General features: G+C 40.4%; 1 protein-coding gene across 2 annotated transcripts in view; it reads right to left on the reverse strand.

Moving 5' to 3' along the window:
• Positions 1 to 4,529: 4,529 nt before the first annotated feature.
• ephb2b (eph receptor B2b) overlaps positions 4,530 to 15,839 on the reverse strand; it is a 120,867-nt gene continuing 109,557 nt past the window's right edge. Inside the window, exons 9-16 of one of the 2 annotated variants that reach the window (XM_013910018.1) lie at positions 15,062 to 15,126; positions 13,336 to 13,458; positions 12,972 to 13,219; positions 9,304 to 9,519; positions 8,720 to 8,869; positions 6,909 to 7,102; positions 6,126 to 6,281; positions 4,530 to 5,002 (exon numbers count right to left, since the gene is read on the reverse strand). In XM_013910018.1, the coding sequence (XP_013765472.1) occupies positions 4,894 to 5,002; positions 6,126 to 6,281; positions 6,909 to 7,102; positions 8,720 to 8,869; positions 9,304 to 9,519; positions 12,972 to 13,219; positions 13,336 to 13,458; positions 15,062 to 15,126 (1,261 nt within the window). In that variant the 3' untranslated portion in view covers positions 4,530 to 4,893. Of the gene's footprint in view, positions 5,003 to 6,125; positions 6,282 to 6,908; positions 7,103 to 8,719; positions 8,870 to 9,303; positions 9,520 to 12,971; positions 13,220 to 13,335; positions 13,459 to 15,061; positions 15,130 to 15,839 lie in introns of both variants that reach the window. The other variant, XM_005729684.1, reaches the window with a different exon arrangement.

Raw genomic sequence — 15,839 nt, forward strand, 5'->3', positions numbered from 1 at the left:
TACTTACAGCATTTATTTGTAGCTGCTTTTTACTTGATTAAATTAAATGCCAGCTGACTAGACTATTGCCACAGAGACACATCTTTATTACATGTAAACTTAAAAAATATCCTTAAAAAATGACTTAACCAGTAATTATCTGTCTGGCAGTGCAACAGCCAGAATCCACTCATGTTTGTGACACCACAAATTTTTAGATAAACACTGTAAAACAGACGTTAAAAATGCTGATGATGATGATATTTAAAATCAATAAATAATGAAAAAAAAAACCTTATCGACATTTTCTTTTTATTACAGATGTTTTTTTTCTTTGTGTTTTTTTTATTGAGGAGAGTCAAGTTGGGCTTTCCATTTTTAGAAAATAAACCAATGACAATATTACAAATAATGAAATTGTTACATCATTCACAGGGTTACAGTCAATATACATTTATACAGAAATACAGGATCTCCCACATCAGTCACAGTGGTCTGAACCAGCACTGGTCTATAATATAGGCTTTAACAGACCAGAGGAGCACACAGAGATACCCTGACTGCACTAACCAACAGCCAGAGTGGTAGTGGTGGAGTGAGAGACTGGGGTAGGGTGAGAGAAACAGAAGGCAACACAAGTGACAGGATGCCATACTGGAAGAAAAGCTTGTTGAACTGAGCGAAAGACACAGGCCTGCTCTGAGCAGCAGCCAGCATTTGTCCATCAGCAGAAGCTTTCTGAAATGTCCTAAACACTGGTAATCTGGCTGCTGCAGCATTCGCAAACTACTTGGACCTGAAAATGTCACCCCAATGAGATACAATTGACCACCACGGCAGTAGAGGGCGCTCTGGTACTTCAGTCTGCAGCCATTAAAGAGGAGCCATTTTCTGCCACAACAGGAGCTAGACTTCAAGGTCTGACCAAACTGTAGTAAGGTGGCGTCCATATGCAGCCCAGTTGCTGGCACAGCTCGTGTTTATGCACACGGTCACGTAACTGTAACACTGAGGCTTAACGGTTTTTCTTCGTCCTTCAAAAAATTGGCACACGGTGAGGACAGAGCTGAGTGGTTTTACTTTTCTTCACAGATGTAAAAGGAGAAAGTATAAGATGTTTCTCTGAAAAATGCAGAGACAAAATGCATGAAACCATCACTGGCATCACCACCACACTGCATCTACTTTACTACCCAGAGGAAAACAAGGGAAACTGGAGCCTGCATGTGTAGATGCCGTATTGCTGCGGTAAGACTACACCTGTTGAGGTACTCATACATGCTGTTTTTTGGGGGGGAGGTGAATGGTAAAAAGCAACTGCTCTGAAAGAAAAAATAAGCAAGTGAATAAAATAAAGGGCACAAAGACCCTTCTGTATTTACAAGTCATCAAATTTCCAAGTGATTGAATATTGTGATATATACTACTGCACTTCTGAACTGTGAAAACCATTTACAAAAATGGAAAAGTAATTTCATTTAAATGAAATATTCAGTCTGATTTCAGAGGCAATAAAAGAATAATCACAATGAGTGAAAATTCTTTTAGAAACATGCCTGTCATAAAAACTGCACTAGCTGAATCACTAATTCATTTTCTATACATTTTTCAATAGCCTAGAAGTTGAAAATACGAGCTCGCTGGTCACTGCTCTGATCTGCAACAATACTTTTTTTGTGCCACGAGAATCATAAGATACATAGAGCAGACACTTCATGCTGCATTTCCAAACACTCCAAATTCAAACAAAAGATTTAAACTCCAATATATGAAATGAAAAATAAAATAAAACCAAACTTTCAGAAAAAGAATTCTCTAAGCTGCAAGAAGTACAGACAGTATGGACCAAAAGAAATTTGAATAATTTCAGCACTATTCCACCACTGCGGCATGTCCGCCCACCCTGTTTTAGGTACTTCCTTGAAGCTAACGTCAAGGATAATTGCTTGATTAATAACTCACAGTCTTGGCAGCATCCAAGGACAAGCATCTGAATGAGCTTTAATGGGGCTGGAGCGAAACCTCACCAGCCTTGTGTATACTCGAGTCTAATTTCTTAAGTGTTTTTCCTGACGACAGCATATTTGCTGTACCATGAGAGCGTACAGCCTCAACTAAATAAAACTGATGAGCTGTTAAGTATTGGGAAATGGAAAGGGAAGATAATCAAAACTCAGGAAAAAAAAAAAAGAAGACTACATGTTGGCATCAGTGGCATTTAGGTCACAGCATCACTTCTCACTCACTTCTCAGCTATGACTTAACAGCTCATGAGTCTCCTCCTTCAGTTTCATATGTTATGAAAAGCTTCCAGGGAAATATTTGTTCGATGTGTTGTACCGCAGATGAAAATAACCAAGCAGAGCGTAGGGCAGAAAAAGAATGAAAATCCCACCATCCACTGTTGGCCTTAAATTCTCTGGACAGGCAGGGATAATGAAAGGTAGAACAACAGTGGAGCAGTAACTGAGGTTTCTCACTTTCTTTAAGAGGGGCTTTGGTGCTAAAGCTGTCTCGGGAACTCCTGTCTACATCTGAGGATTTGGTGCAAGCAAACATGGAAGCATTGTCCGGTCCCGAGGAATCTTTCTCTCATACTCAGTGGCATGCAGCATTAGGACAAGACATGACACAACTGCCTCACTCATGAGTGGCAGTTCGCCTGCTGCTGTAGATTCTTTTAAAATCGCCGAGATGAAACCGGACAACTGTTGGAAGCCGACTGTGTGGAGATCAGTGGAAGCGGCAGACAGGTGGCCCACAGGCATGTCTGTGATCAAGAGGACGGGGAAGGAATCAGTGCCTGGACAGAGCAGCAGTGATCAGGGTGCGGCTGCCCCGCTGTGACCAGACACATCTGACCGATGGCTCACAGCTGGACATCCATGTCTGGCTGTCAGGTCTCAGAGCGCAGCTCAGTGGGAGCTCTCCACTGCTGATAACATTTAGTGGCTGTGTACATAAACCCCTGTCTGATTCAACATTCACCATCGCTGGAGAATGACTGCATTGCTATACACTCCATCTTTCCTCCCATAACCCTTCCAACGGGTTACTGACCACAACACAAACAATGACTGAGTGCTCTGAACTCATTAGACAGTACCTTTCACAGGAAACCATAAAATAAATGCATATACTGTCTATTAAATAAAGCCAAGGCCTGTTACATGAAATTGCCATTTATCTACATGGTTTTGTGCACCAACATGATTCAAAAATAATTTCAAAGCATTTATGGAAGATCCAGAGTGTTTTGTTGGAGTCACACAGTAGACTCAGTGCAGAAAAAAAAATCTTAAAGTAATAATAGCAGTTCATTGATACCAATAGAGAAATTAATACAACGCATTGCATGTTTTTCCATTCAGTCAACATCTCGCTGAAAAGTCCATTCACAATTCGGATTGTGTGCGCGAGGAAGAAAAATGTACGAATTTGTTTAGAAAAGGAAAACTGGCAGAAGAAGACCGAATATAATGCAGACGCATTACACTCTGTAAAGTGTGTCAAATCTAAGCTCTTACCAAACAGAGTTCTAGTAATTGCAGCAAATCAAAGCACTGTGAAATTAACCACTCACTCAGCATGCTATCAAACAAGTCCCGACGTTTCGGGAGCGACTGCTTCTTTGTGCATGTGTTATGCATGTGCACATGCGGACACACAGCACCGGAGATGAACATGAGGGAGGAAGCTTTAACAGAGACTTAATGCACGTGGATTCTAATGTATAACCTGTCTCTTTTTGTATGACTACACAGGTATTCAGTTTGCTTAAAAAAAAAAAAAATCAAGAAAATAAACTCAAGCCCACCGCCTTTGCAATCAGTTCTTCTGCTCCTGAACTGTTTAATTACAATAGCTATCTCTGAGTCATCGTTTTATGGCAGGTCATGTGCATTTGATATGTACAGTACAGGATCATGATTGGGGTGCAAAATACTTCTATTTGGCAGGCTGTGAGGAAAAAAAACACTTAAATTTTCTTTAGTGAGAGGAAGCATGGTGAGAGGGAGTCTTCATCACAAAATATCACACAATATAGAAAATTACTTGCAATGAGATTTTTTTTTTTTTCCTTTTTCTTCAGTGTTGATTTCACTGTTTATCAGTCTGATTGAAAGTGGTTTTGACATTGTCTGTGGCAAAAGTTGTCTAGTTCACTCTTTTATATCATCTTTCCCGGGGAAACAGTTGGGTGTACACATCGGATCACCTAGTCTCCTCCACACCTTGCCTTTCTGAAAACCACAGAGAATTTCTGTGTTTTTGAACAATGTCCAAAATTAAAAACAAAAACAAAAAAACAAAATCCAGGCCTTGTCGAGAGCAGTCTCCTCAACTCTTCCTTGTGTTCTTTTTTGTTGCCCTTTTAAAGGGTAGCTTTCCTACTCAGTTCATCTAGTGTTCAACCTTATATCATCTATAAATTTAGATAAACTCCTTTCCTTTTTCAGTTTTTCTTCTTTTTTTTTTCTTTAAAAAATTCTTTAAAAAATTATCAGAACAAGCAAACCAAAAAATAAAATAAAATAAAATAAAACAACATCAATGAAAAAAGGTGGAAGATTGAAAAAAATGCGTTGCTGGTCACGTCTAACCTCCCATGTTTCTGGCTCTAAAGGTGGTTTGGCTGTGGGCGGTCTGATGCTTCTTCACAAGGACTTTTGTATTCCTAACTCTCCACAGCTGATCCCAAGGATGGAGGGAGAGTCAGGGTAAGGGGATAGGAGGAGCACGGAGGGAAGTGGAAAAGGGAATGGGAGATGAATGGCAGTCTGGTGGGAAGACCAGACCCATTGTCACATGGAAAAAAAAAGAAAAGAAAAAAAAAAACATCAACTCCATCCTCTGCACCCAGAGCCCTGCATCCCAACCGCCTTATTTTTCCCTCTGCTCCACTTGGGAGGGTCAAACCTCCACCGACTGGATCTGGTTCATCTGTGCCCGCATCATCTGGACACTATTCAAGATCTTCTTTTGATGGCCTGCTAACGTCACACCAACCCTCAGGATGTCACTGGAAGTACAGACAGAAGCAGATGTTAGGCTGATGTTACCACAGGCTATAAAACAGTCTTTCACGACCTATTATTCCATCTATCTTTCAATCTTTCCATCCACCCACAATATGCATGTAAAAGACAAACGGGCATTTGCCAAAAAAGTCAGAAATTGGTAGCAATATATCGCCACATATCACAGTATAATATGACAGCATAAGACATGACACAAGCATTACAACTGAAAAAAACACATGTATGAAAAACGGTTTGACAGTAATCGAACGAAAGCATGAATGGTTTTGACAAGACACAGTTGTGTGTCCATGCACTGAGGTTAGAAATAAAACAAAAATAAAGCTTGAACGTCAGTTGTTTTTTTGTAAAGGAAGTCTTCTGGCTGTCTCTCACCACTAAATCGAATGTATACAATGCCAAAATCGCAACATGTTTTTCACTAAAGTCTACCATAGAGAACATCCGTTACAAAGATCACGAGTTCCCGCTGAAATATCCAGTCCCACATTGTCTCAAGGCTTCGGCCCCAAATATCGCTTGCTTATAATGTGTTTCTTATCCATAAAATAATTAGTTTTCTTTCTTCTACTGCTAAGTCTCAGCAGTAATCAAAGTTGTTGAATTACCCATTACCATCTGTTTTCTTCAAAAGAACTGAAGCTCAACATTTCTGTGAAACAATGTCAGGCATGTGATACTGTTATACACTGACAGCATTTTTTTTTTATCAATTTCTCTACATGTGGCACTCTTAACAAGATTCTATTTTATATGTTTGGGGTAATTGTTCTCCTAGTATTTCATGAAACCGACCCCACATTCTGATGTTTCCTCTTAATCTTTAAAGTGAGGTCAAAGAGAGGCCTGCTGAACACATGGCAGAGAATAAAGGCTGATTTTATAGCTCTGAGCTATTGTGCCGATGGTTCAGCCTTGCAACTGCATTATTACAATCTGCTAATTGCATGCAGTGCTTGCGTCTTTTCGAACAGGCCAGAGGCAGAGTCTGGTGCTCGTTCAAGTTTTAGGTATATATGAGACTCAGCAAACCCACTTCTTGTGATCTTTTTTTCCCCCTTTTTCCTTATCGTATCCAGAATACCAGCAATCATCAGCACTTACTCCATGGTCATCTGAGACACCACATCAAATGTAGTGAAGTCCGCATTGGCAAAGCTGTCTTTATACTGGCCCATCTTGATGGCATCCAGCCACTCATCCACAGTGCTGAAGCTGGAGAAGTCTGGGATGCTGCGGTCTAGGAGAGGGAGATGAACACTGAAGGGGACACAAGCAGGGCCCGTTAAGAACAACGATAATACAAAATGGCAGCTTGAACATCAAAGCCAGTCTAAACCACCTGGGTATGATTCAAAGATGAATTATTACATTACATTTTCAAAATTTGAGACGGAACTTACAAAAATCCCACCGGCCTTATCCATGAACCAATATTTTCCAAAGTGATTCCTCATAAAGGGTATTTTCCAAATGAAGTGATAGGCTTCAGGGAGCCAATATATTCACTCAGTCTATGTGGAAAATTTGGCCCTTGGTCCTGCAGTTCACCACAAACTAAACTACAGACGGGGATAATGGAAATCAGTAAACCCTGGCTCTCAAAGGAAACTAACACCCAGAGCAGAAACGCTTCAAATGTTTTGAAAATTTTGAAAGTGCTTCAATCGAGGATTTGCCTGAAGCATTCGTGGGAAGGATCTGATCTATCAAACCAAGGCTTTAATTTACATAACCGCTCGGCGCCATGGGAAACAAGAGACAAAAGTTGACGGTGCTGTGGATGACACTGTAGCAAGAGGACGAATTTAGAGAGACAGAGTCTTTTTATGGAGAAAGACTCTGATGCTTATATTCTATCATTGACAAAATCTGTTTTTCACTCACCCTGAAGATAAAGGGGTCATCGCCTTCAGTGTGTTAGGATTACGGATCATCTTGTCAAGGTTGTTAACAATCTGGCTGAACTTGGGCCGGTTGTTGCGGTCCTTCTGCCAGCAGTCCAACATGAGCTGGTGAAGGGCACTGGGACAGTCCATGGGCGGGGGAAGCCGGTAGTCCTGCTCAATGGCATTGATGACCTGCAGGGGGAGACAAAGATTTCTAAGGGCCGCTATGAGGCTCTACAAGGAGGAAACTGATTTTTAGGGAGAAGAGATTTAAGAGCCAATTCTGGAAGATGTGAAGACATCTTTCCTTAATTATAAATAACAATATGATAGTTTAAAATACTGAATTACATGGGCTACATTTGAAAGTATGGATGTTTATCTGACAATATATTATAATACATTACATTATTAGATTGTTAATTGCAGCAGTGCTTTTGAAAATAAAATCATGTAAGGTAGGAAAAGGAAAAACAAAAAAGATTTACATTTTTATTTTTTGGTAAACTTTACATGTATTTAGTGATATTTCTAAGACTTAGAGAAAAAGAAAAGTATCTTTGTTCAGAGTGCCAAAATAATGGCTCATAAAACTTTGAAAAGTTATAAGAAGCAGCTGCTTTTTATTGGGAAATTAAATCAATTTAATTTTTTAACGATGTAGTATCCCACGCCTAAAAAAAGAATTCTCAATATTTCCCTTACAAATACAGTTATTAATTATTATTATCTTAGCTTTATAGACTAATGCTCCATCCACAGTAAAAATTCATCACAGCCACATCTAACACAAGTAAATCCCGGCGCTGATGCTTTCATTTCTGATTAAATGAAAACATCCGTTAAGCAGTGAACTGCTACAGCCATTACTTTGTGCATTAGTGTGCAAAGTAATGGCTGAAATATTTAAATTACTTTTAATTACAGTTATTCCATATATATATAATATATGTGGAATATTTTTGTACAGAACTCACTATGTTAATTCCGATTTTGAAGAGGTGTGAAACTCTAGTTAGGTCAGTAGGAACATAAACCTTATTCCAACAACTTCACATTTCCCCTTACACTCTGCCAACAGTGACTTAATCTCCGGCCTTTAAAATGTATTTAATGCTTTCTCCCCATTAAGCCACCTTAAATATGTGTCTGACGTGTGCCATGGATGTTGTTGGTCGAGGGAGAACACAGAGGTGGTGCACGGCTAACAGAGTGAAACAACTCAGAGGACACTTGTGACAAGGATGCCCAATCCCCTGCTCATTATCAGGACCATTAAAGAAGCTCCATTCAGACCCAGATTAATCTCATTCATGAGACCTCCAAACGAGGACCCCGATGGAGCAGAAACACTATCTGGAGCTGCTAATAAGATAACTGTTGAGGTCCTCAGTCCCTCTTAGCACATTAGTGTTCTCACTTTCAATTTGAAACTATTTTCATTATCTCTCTCCCCATAATTTGCTCTCCCATCCACTACCCAGAGGGAGATAGAAAATGGAGGCTCCAGTCAAGAGCAGAAATTGTCCACTGAGCAGGGCTGTGCATTTCAAATGATCTGATTATGTCTCTGTGGCGAGTGCGGGGAAATTTTCATATAAAGCCCATGTGTGAAAGCTGCTGTTTAGCTAAGGGAAAGCAGATACGATGGCAAAATGCCTCTCTAAGGAATTTGAGGCTGTAATGAAACTCAGAAACCCAAAATGTACCCGTAGTAAGGCCTCATTTAAAATGTTTCAAGGGGAACTTTGTCTAAAGAATTAAGAACAGCCAATTTAAAAATTATTTCAGCAAAAATTAAATACATACATCTTGATTAGTCATGTCCCAGTAAGGCCTCTCTCCGTAGGACATGACTTCCCACATGACAATCCCATAGCTCCACACATCACTAGCAGAGGTGAACTTTCTGTACTGGATAGCTTCGGGTGCAGTCCATCGGATAGGGATCTTCCCTCCCTGTGAACACAAAGGGCACAACCTCAGCAAAAGACGCAAGACCGAAACCTGACCGTCACAGTGTCCTGGCTCCGGAGAGAGACACTGTTCATGGCAACAATGCTGATGGTAATCCAAACTGGGAGATGGATATAACAAAACCCCTGGGAGGAAAGTGTGGTACATGAAATACTGGAGAGAGAGGAAGTAGAGAACAGGTGAAGGGGTGATATTTGTCTTGATAGGGAAAGCAGTCTGGGAGTGCACTGTAGTATGCACGCCAGAGCTTGACTTAACCCTTAAAATAACCTATAAAACTTTCTGCCAGCAGCAGACGAATGGAAGCCACGTGGTCATTTGCAAAATCATGTAAATCATTTAGAAGACACAGTTTAATTGACTGCTTGTGTGTCTCGTGTCTCATTAGGTGAAGGGAAGACTTGATTCTTTCATACCAAAGCGCTAGTGTAAGTAGGATCCGACGTATCATCCTCGAGGAAGCGTGAAAGGCCGAAGTCTGACACCTTGCACACAAGGTTGCTGTTGACCAGGATGTTTCGGGCAGCAAGGTCACGGTGCACATAATTCATGTCGGCAAGGTATTTCATGCCCGAGGCGATGCCGCGTAGCATACCAACAAGCTGGATCACTGTGAACTGCCCATCGTTTTGCTGTAAAAGAGATGTATTGAATTACAACCACGTATTGCACGGAGGGGTTCATAAAGAGGAGAAGTTCTGGTTCACAGCAGGACAATACGTGCATACAGTTAGACCATCAGTGCAAATTCATCTTTAGATTTGTTAATTCTCAACCAAGTTTAAAAATTGTGTTTTCGGGATCATCAGTCATGGTTTAATATTTAAAAAAAAAAAAAAATTCACCGCCTTGCCTTAAACTTTTTATTAAACTTAAAAAAAATGTTGTGTCCAGCTTGAGACTCAAAAAGACTATACCTAAAAATACATCCAAAAGGGACATGGTGCTGTGCTCATACACTATAGGCATTATCTATTTGATGCACCAAATAAAATGTGACATTTCAAGCACCACTGGTGATGAAGAGCAGTCGTGTTGTAATGTCACATTTTTTATGCTTAGAGCTTTTATTTTGTTGCATACAATTTAAACATTCTTTTTTCAGAGATGAAAATGTTAATAATGCCATTTTCTTTCTTTTAACTCTTCCACACACTCTGCTAAAAATGTGCTACAAATCCACACTTTAGTTTAATATAGTTAGATTATATATAGAAAAAAAACATGTATAGATCTGCCTGAAACCCGAGCCCATAATGTCAGCGTAGAAAGTTACTCTAACGTATTGGCTTTCCTTTAACAAAACACATGGAAGACAATGTTTGGGTTTGTCCAACTCGGCTCAGCACGGACGGGCAGGACTAAGCTAGGTCTGGCTGGCAGTCTACAGCTGTTCCCCGCCCTGGTTTGGTTAGGGCTTTACCCCATACGTGGGGAGCGTCTGGAGCAGTGGTGCAGCTGTGACTCCAACTGTGCACACCTGCACTCTCCCCACCACCCACCACGTTGCCTGGAAAACAAAAGATTCCACAGGATGGTGCATGGGAGCTCAGAGCCGGGTGTGAACAGACAAAAAGGCTAAGAAGTGGAATTGGAAGGAATTGGAAGGGCAGGCAAACAAGGCCCAGAGCACAGCCAAATTCCTCTAGCCCATTTCTCTTTCAAACACTTTGCTGCTCATTAGCCGAGTGGATGCTTCTCCTCACGTCAAGCTGCTCCTCCTTGTCTACCACAGCAATTAAGCAGAATGCATTATTCATGAAACTTTTCTCACAAATACACAGTGCCACCTCATCTGAAAGCTATGTTTGCATATACTTTAATTGGAAAGATTCATCCAAAGTCTTTGGGGTCAGACTAACTGGAAGTAATACCCATGAATTTGTGAATGAAGGTCTAGTGTGACTAATATGAAAGCAGAGTTTCACATTAGAGACAGAATTTCATTTTTTGTACTTTCTCACCTCATATTGAGCTGCAGACACAACCCCCAGCCTTGATCGATCTATTCCTTTCTCTACCTTGCTGCAGGTTTGCTGCAGAAGGCAGCAGGGGAGACAGTCCTCCTGCAGGCAGCTCACTGCAGTGACCATTTAAACAACCGCCCACCAATCACCTCAGAGAAGACACAAACCATGCTCGGAGGCTTTGACACTGTCAGCAACTGTTGTCATAAACTGTCACCATGAGGCGTTGCAGGCGTTCCCTGTTGCTTTGAGTACAATGTGCTGTCAAATATGTTTAGCAAAGATCTAAATATACACAAACACCATGAGCCACAAGATCAAATTCCAAAAAGAGACGATCCTTTCCCTCTCAGAGGTCAGAGGCAGAATGCAAAGAAAGATTTTGAAACCAGTCTGAGCAGTATGCTGACAGGAGCATGGATGTTTGTTTCTTAAGTCTTGGCCTAGGAAAGCTAAACTGGAGGATATCATTTAAAGAGATAGAGACTGTTCTCTGGTAGTTAATAATTAACCAAAAATACAATGGGAAACAAAGAAGAAAGGCAGTGGTTCTGGTGCTCACTGAGAAAATGGAAATTAAGCAATAAGGCTAGATTAATCCATATAAAAAATACAAATCTACTAGTCTAAGATGCATTTTTATTTCACTCACATCCCAAGACAGATGGTAAAGGTTTGTCTGATATCTCATCTCATATCCAGTATCATTTTTAAACATCTGACATCTCATTTTAACTCTAGCAAAGTATCTTAATTATTTATGGGGGTTGTAAATGGCAGAGCATGCCTGCCTCATTCTAATATCCTTCTCTGGTTAAGATTATGAAAATTAAAAATCTTGGGAGCAATCCTTATTTCTTGTCAAGGAGTGGTTGGTGGGAGGGTCTCTGTATCCATAGTCTGATATGTATGTGCATCCATACACATTGCAGCATATTAAGTAGAAAGAGTAAACACAAGTAAAGACAAGAAAAATAGAAAAGCACACAGACAGTGCTGCAGTCTACCTTAAAATGCTTCTATATTTATTATTGGTTTCACTTTGAAGAGAAACTCGGAGTAAAAAATGTTAGTTTTGGGGTGAACACACATTCAGTGTGTGTGAGATGCATGATTGATGAGAACAATTTTAACACTGTAACTCACTGACTATACTGGAGAGATTTTATGAATAATATTTCCTTGAACTAAGACTAAACGAGTGCATAAATGACATCAAATTATTTGAGAAGTACTTGTGTAACTGTCAGTGTGCGTTTGCGTGCACGTGTCTATGTGCAAATACCATTTAGTATTCTTGGTTGTGATGCATCTAAATAACCAGCAAACTAATATGACTGAATGATTCATGTTTTCATATTAACACTGCAATCTGAAAACCATCCTACTTACAAAATGCAAAAGCTGCAATTTTACATTTTGAGAAGAACTTCACAAACTGTAATTAACAGTGCATTAATAATCAGGAGATGCTAAAAAAAATTCAAACTGACAACTGTGCATTTCTTCAACAACCATTGGAGGTAAATTTACTGAAGTGAAGCTAATTAGCATTAATTCCGTGATTTGGCATAGCAACTAAAATAAAAAAATAAAAAAATGAAAACCTTGTTTTCTTGATAATAATATGCTCTTGTCATAGTAGGGGTGATTGCCTCTTGTCAGTTTTTGACAGGTAGTTAGCAGGAAACAGCAGTTGTCTAGTGTAACAGACACTGTTGTCAAAAAACTCATTCTGCTAATACCATCACATCAGTTTTTAGGCTTGTCACAAGAAAAGCCCTGAATTGAGACCTCTAAGATTCAAAGCAGTGAAGCAGTTCATCTTGTCAGTGTGTGAAGTTAATGTTACTGTTAGCAAAACAGCTGCAATAAAGAGCTTTCAGTTTCATAAGTCAGTCTGACTCACTGCCAGTTTGTCATTATTAATATACGGCTAACCATGCAACTAGCAGCAAACATAAATCAGTGCAATAATTATCTCATTTAGTACTATGTAGACCACATAAATTAAAATTTGTAGAAGAAGACTAAATCACAGGCGCAATATTGAGACAAAAAAAAAATCTATCACGAATGAGACCCAGGCTAAATAATGCAAACATGTAGTCACTTACTCTGAGGAAAGTGTCCAGAGATCCATTTTCCATGAACTCAGTGATGATCATAACGGGACTGCTCTTGGTGACCACACCTTCCAGATGAATCACATTAGGATGGTCAAACTGGCCCATGATACTGGCCTCGCTTAAGAAGTCTCGCCGTTGCTTCTCTGTGTAGCCAGACTTCAGTGTTTTTATCGCCACAAACATCTCCCGTTTACCTGGAAGCTTTAGGTTGCCACTGCACACCTCCCCAAACTCCCCTGCAAAGAGGTTGCATAGAAAAAAATTTTAATTAAAGTTTGCATCAACTGCTATTTAGAAATCAGCAAACATTGCGTCGTATTCTGGCCACGTTTCAGTCAGATTTTTCCATTACCTGCACCAATGACCTGTTCAATCTTCACACAGGATATATCAATCTCCTTCGCAAACTCCCTCACAGCCTCATTGGGATCCTCATATGTGAACGGATCAATATAAATCTTCATTCCTGGAGTCACTTGTAAAAAAGGAAAGTACAGCTATAATATTTGATTCCTGTGGTCATGCTTACACTGCTGTGGCTTGACAGCCAAATGCAGTGAGGCACATTAACAAGCAATTCAGCTTGCATTCACACACTCCTGTACAATTATGGGATTTCTGGTGTGACATTCAAGCGATGAAGGTTGAAAGATGGAAGCAGTAGTGTAGTTACAAATAGAGGTTATAAGTAGTGCCTCATGGCTATCGTGCATGGCTATTCAGGCAGCAAGGACATGGTACCTCCAGTCCTATGATAAGGCAGGTTAAAATATATATGTATAATCTCCTGTGAGTCATAGTGCCATTAACACCCAGGAAAGAAACCTGGACCATATATCAGAATTGCTTAGCCCCACTCCAAGAAATAAATTGGCTATCCTAAGCCCTAGTGCCAGGTAAATTGGCTTAAGGTGGCTTTTAAGCATTCAGGGACTTAAGTGTCCCAAGTTTTAAATCCGATTATTAAGCTCATACCTACACATCAAGCCAGAGGCTATTTGAATGGATACTGAACTAATGGTCCACTGCAGAGCTAGCCGAGCTAGCAGACTGCCTCAAAACCTGGCACACAACGCTGAAGAAACACGGTGCAGAGACGAACAGATGGAGACGATCTTACCAGGAAACCCCCCACCCTCTTTACTAAACCCTAAAATCTCTTCCCAAGCTGTAGCACTGTTTAACAGACCACCTTCATGCGATGGCAAAGACCACCAAGAGCAAGGGCAGAAGTCTGAACTGTGACTGGTGTGAGGACAGAATGCACAAAGGCACACTGGCTTCTGATGTTAATAGCTGTGAAATACCCACGCCTTTCACTAGCACAGTGAAACTGAACTAAACTAGAATTCTTCACACAGAGGATTTTACACAAAAAAGATGAAGCAGAGTGGTAATTACAAAATAAAATAAACAAATTTAGATTAGGTCATAAACTTGAGCTCAAAACAGATCTCTGTTTCTCCAATCATGCAGGAAAGAGACAGATTAGCTTTAAGATCTTAGATGAAGCAGTGGTGAAATTACTCAGTCCTTTTTCACAGATTTATCTCTGCATTATTGTCCCTATGATATTGTACTGCCTAAAAAAGGAAGAAAATCATTGAGTAATTTCATTCATTCAGAGTCTTTTGAATTTTTTAACAATGACAAATGACTCACGTGCATTAGCATGCTAATGGCCTTAACGTGAGTAAAGACTGACCTATTTCTGGCACAATGGATTTAGTTAACTATGAAATGTGTTTCACAGTACACACAGACACGCACACACACACACGCACGCACGCACACACTTGGAACACTGGTTTTGATGTGGTTAAATCCAAGCTCTGAGTGAGCAGATCCAAATAACAAAGTGGGGGACGAGCAAATAATGGGGTGCTGTGCAGGGCTGTAGCCAAGGACACCAGCATGCAAGGTGGTAGCCATGGAGACAGGTGTGTGTGGCAGCATGAGGTCTGAGTGATAGCCATGGAGATGACTATGTGACGTGGTAGTCATGGAGACAGGTGTGTCTGGTGCAGGAGGAGGAAACAATGGTGACCGCAAGCAGAGAGGAGTGGTGGTTTACTCACTGTGGCCACTGGTGTAGTGCTGCAGCTTGTCTGTGTATTCTGAATCTGCCCTGTCAAAGCCACGCCTCCTGGGGGAAAGACAAAGAACTCTAGCACTGGTTCAAGGAAAAGGAGCAGGGAGGAGGAGAGAAACAAATCAAACACCCCCAGGTCTACCTAAACTGAGGAGATTGCTGCAAGCCAGGACTTGGTGAGCAGAGAAGCCTTTTGCTGTACAGAGAAAAGTATCCAGCTATGCAGTCGTACTAATTCGATTTTCTTTCCAGTACACAACAGTTGGGCAACTGCATGAATCTGCATGTCTCTCCCTCCTGCCCCAAGTTCATATAATGATAACATGGGTGGGGGTTATTGGTAAACACATAAATCTCAATTTTCAATTAGATAAGCTTGTATAGTAATCGGTAACATCACAGAGACTCTTCAAACAGAACATGACAGAGGTCTTCTTCACAGATAAATAAATACAAAAATATCAGGTATTGCCAATTCCTACAGATCTTCCAATAAATACTTGAGGCTTTCGCCAAAAACAAGTTAATCCCTCATTGACTGCTAAAATCCCCAAATTCAGCTACAGAAAACGAAGAAATTTGTGCTCAAGTTTTTTGTTACTAAGACTCGAGTATCTGTTACTTAGCACTGTAGGTATGCACTTCATCGTTTCTGCTTATGAATCCAACTTGTAACTAAGCGCACCACCATAACCAGATATCTCAGAGCGCCACCCTAAGTTCTGGCTCAAAACAAAACAAACAAAACCCTAACAAGATTATAC

Source organism: Pundamilia nyererei, unplaced genomic scaffold (genome assembly GCF_000239375.1).
Source record: "Pundamilia nyererei isolate P.nyererei 1_Seehausen unplaced genomic scaffold, PunNye1.0 scaffold00034, whole genome shotgun sequence".
NCBI classification, from domain to species: domain Eukaryota; kingdom Metazoa; phylum Chordata; class Actinopteri; order Cichliformes; family Cichlidae; genus Pundamilia; species Pundamilia nyererei.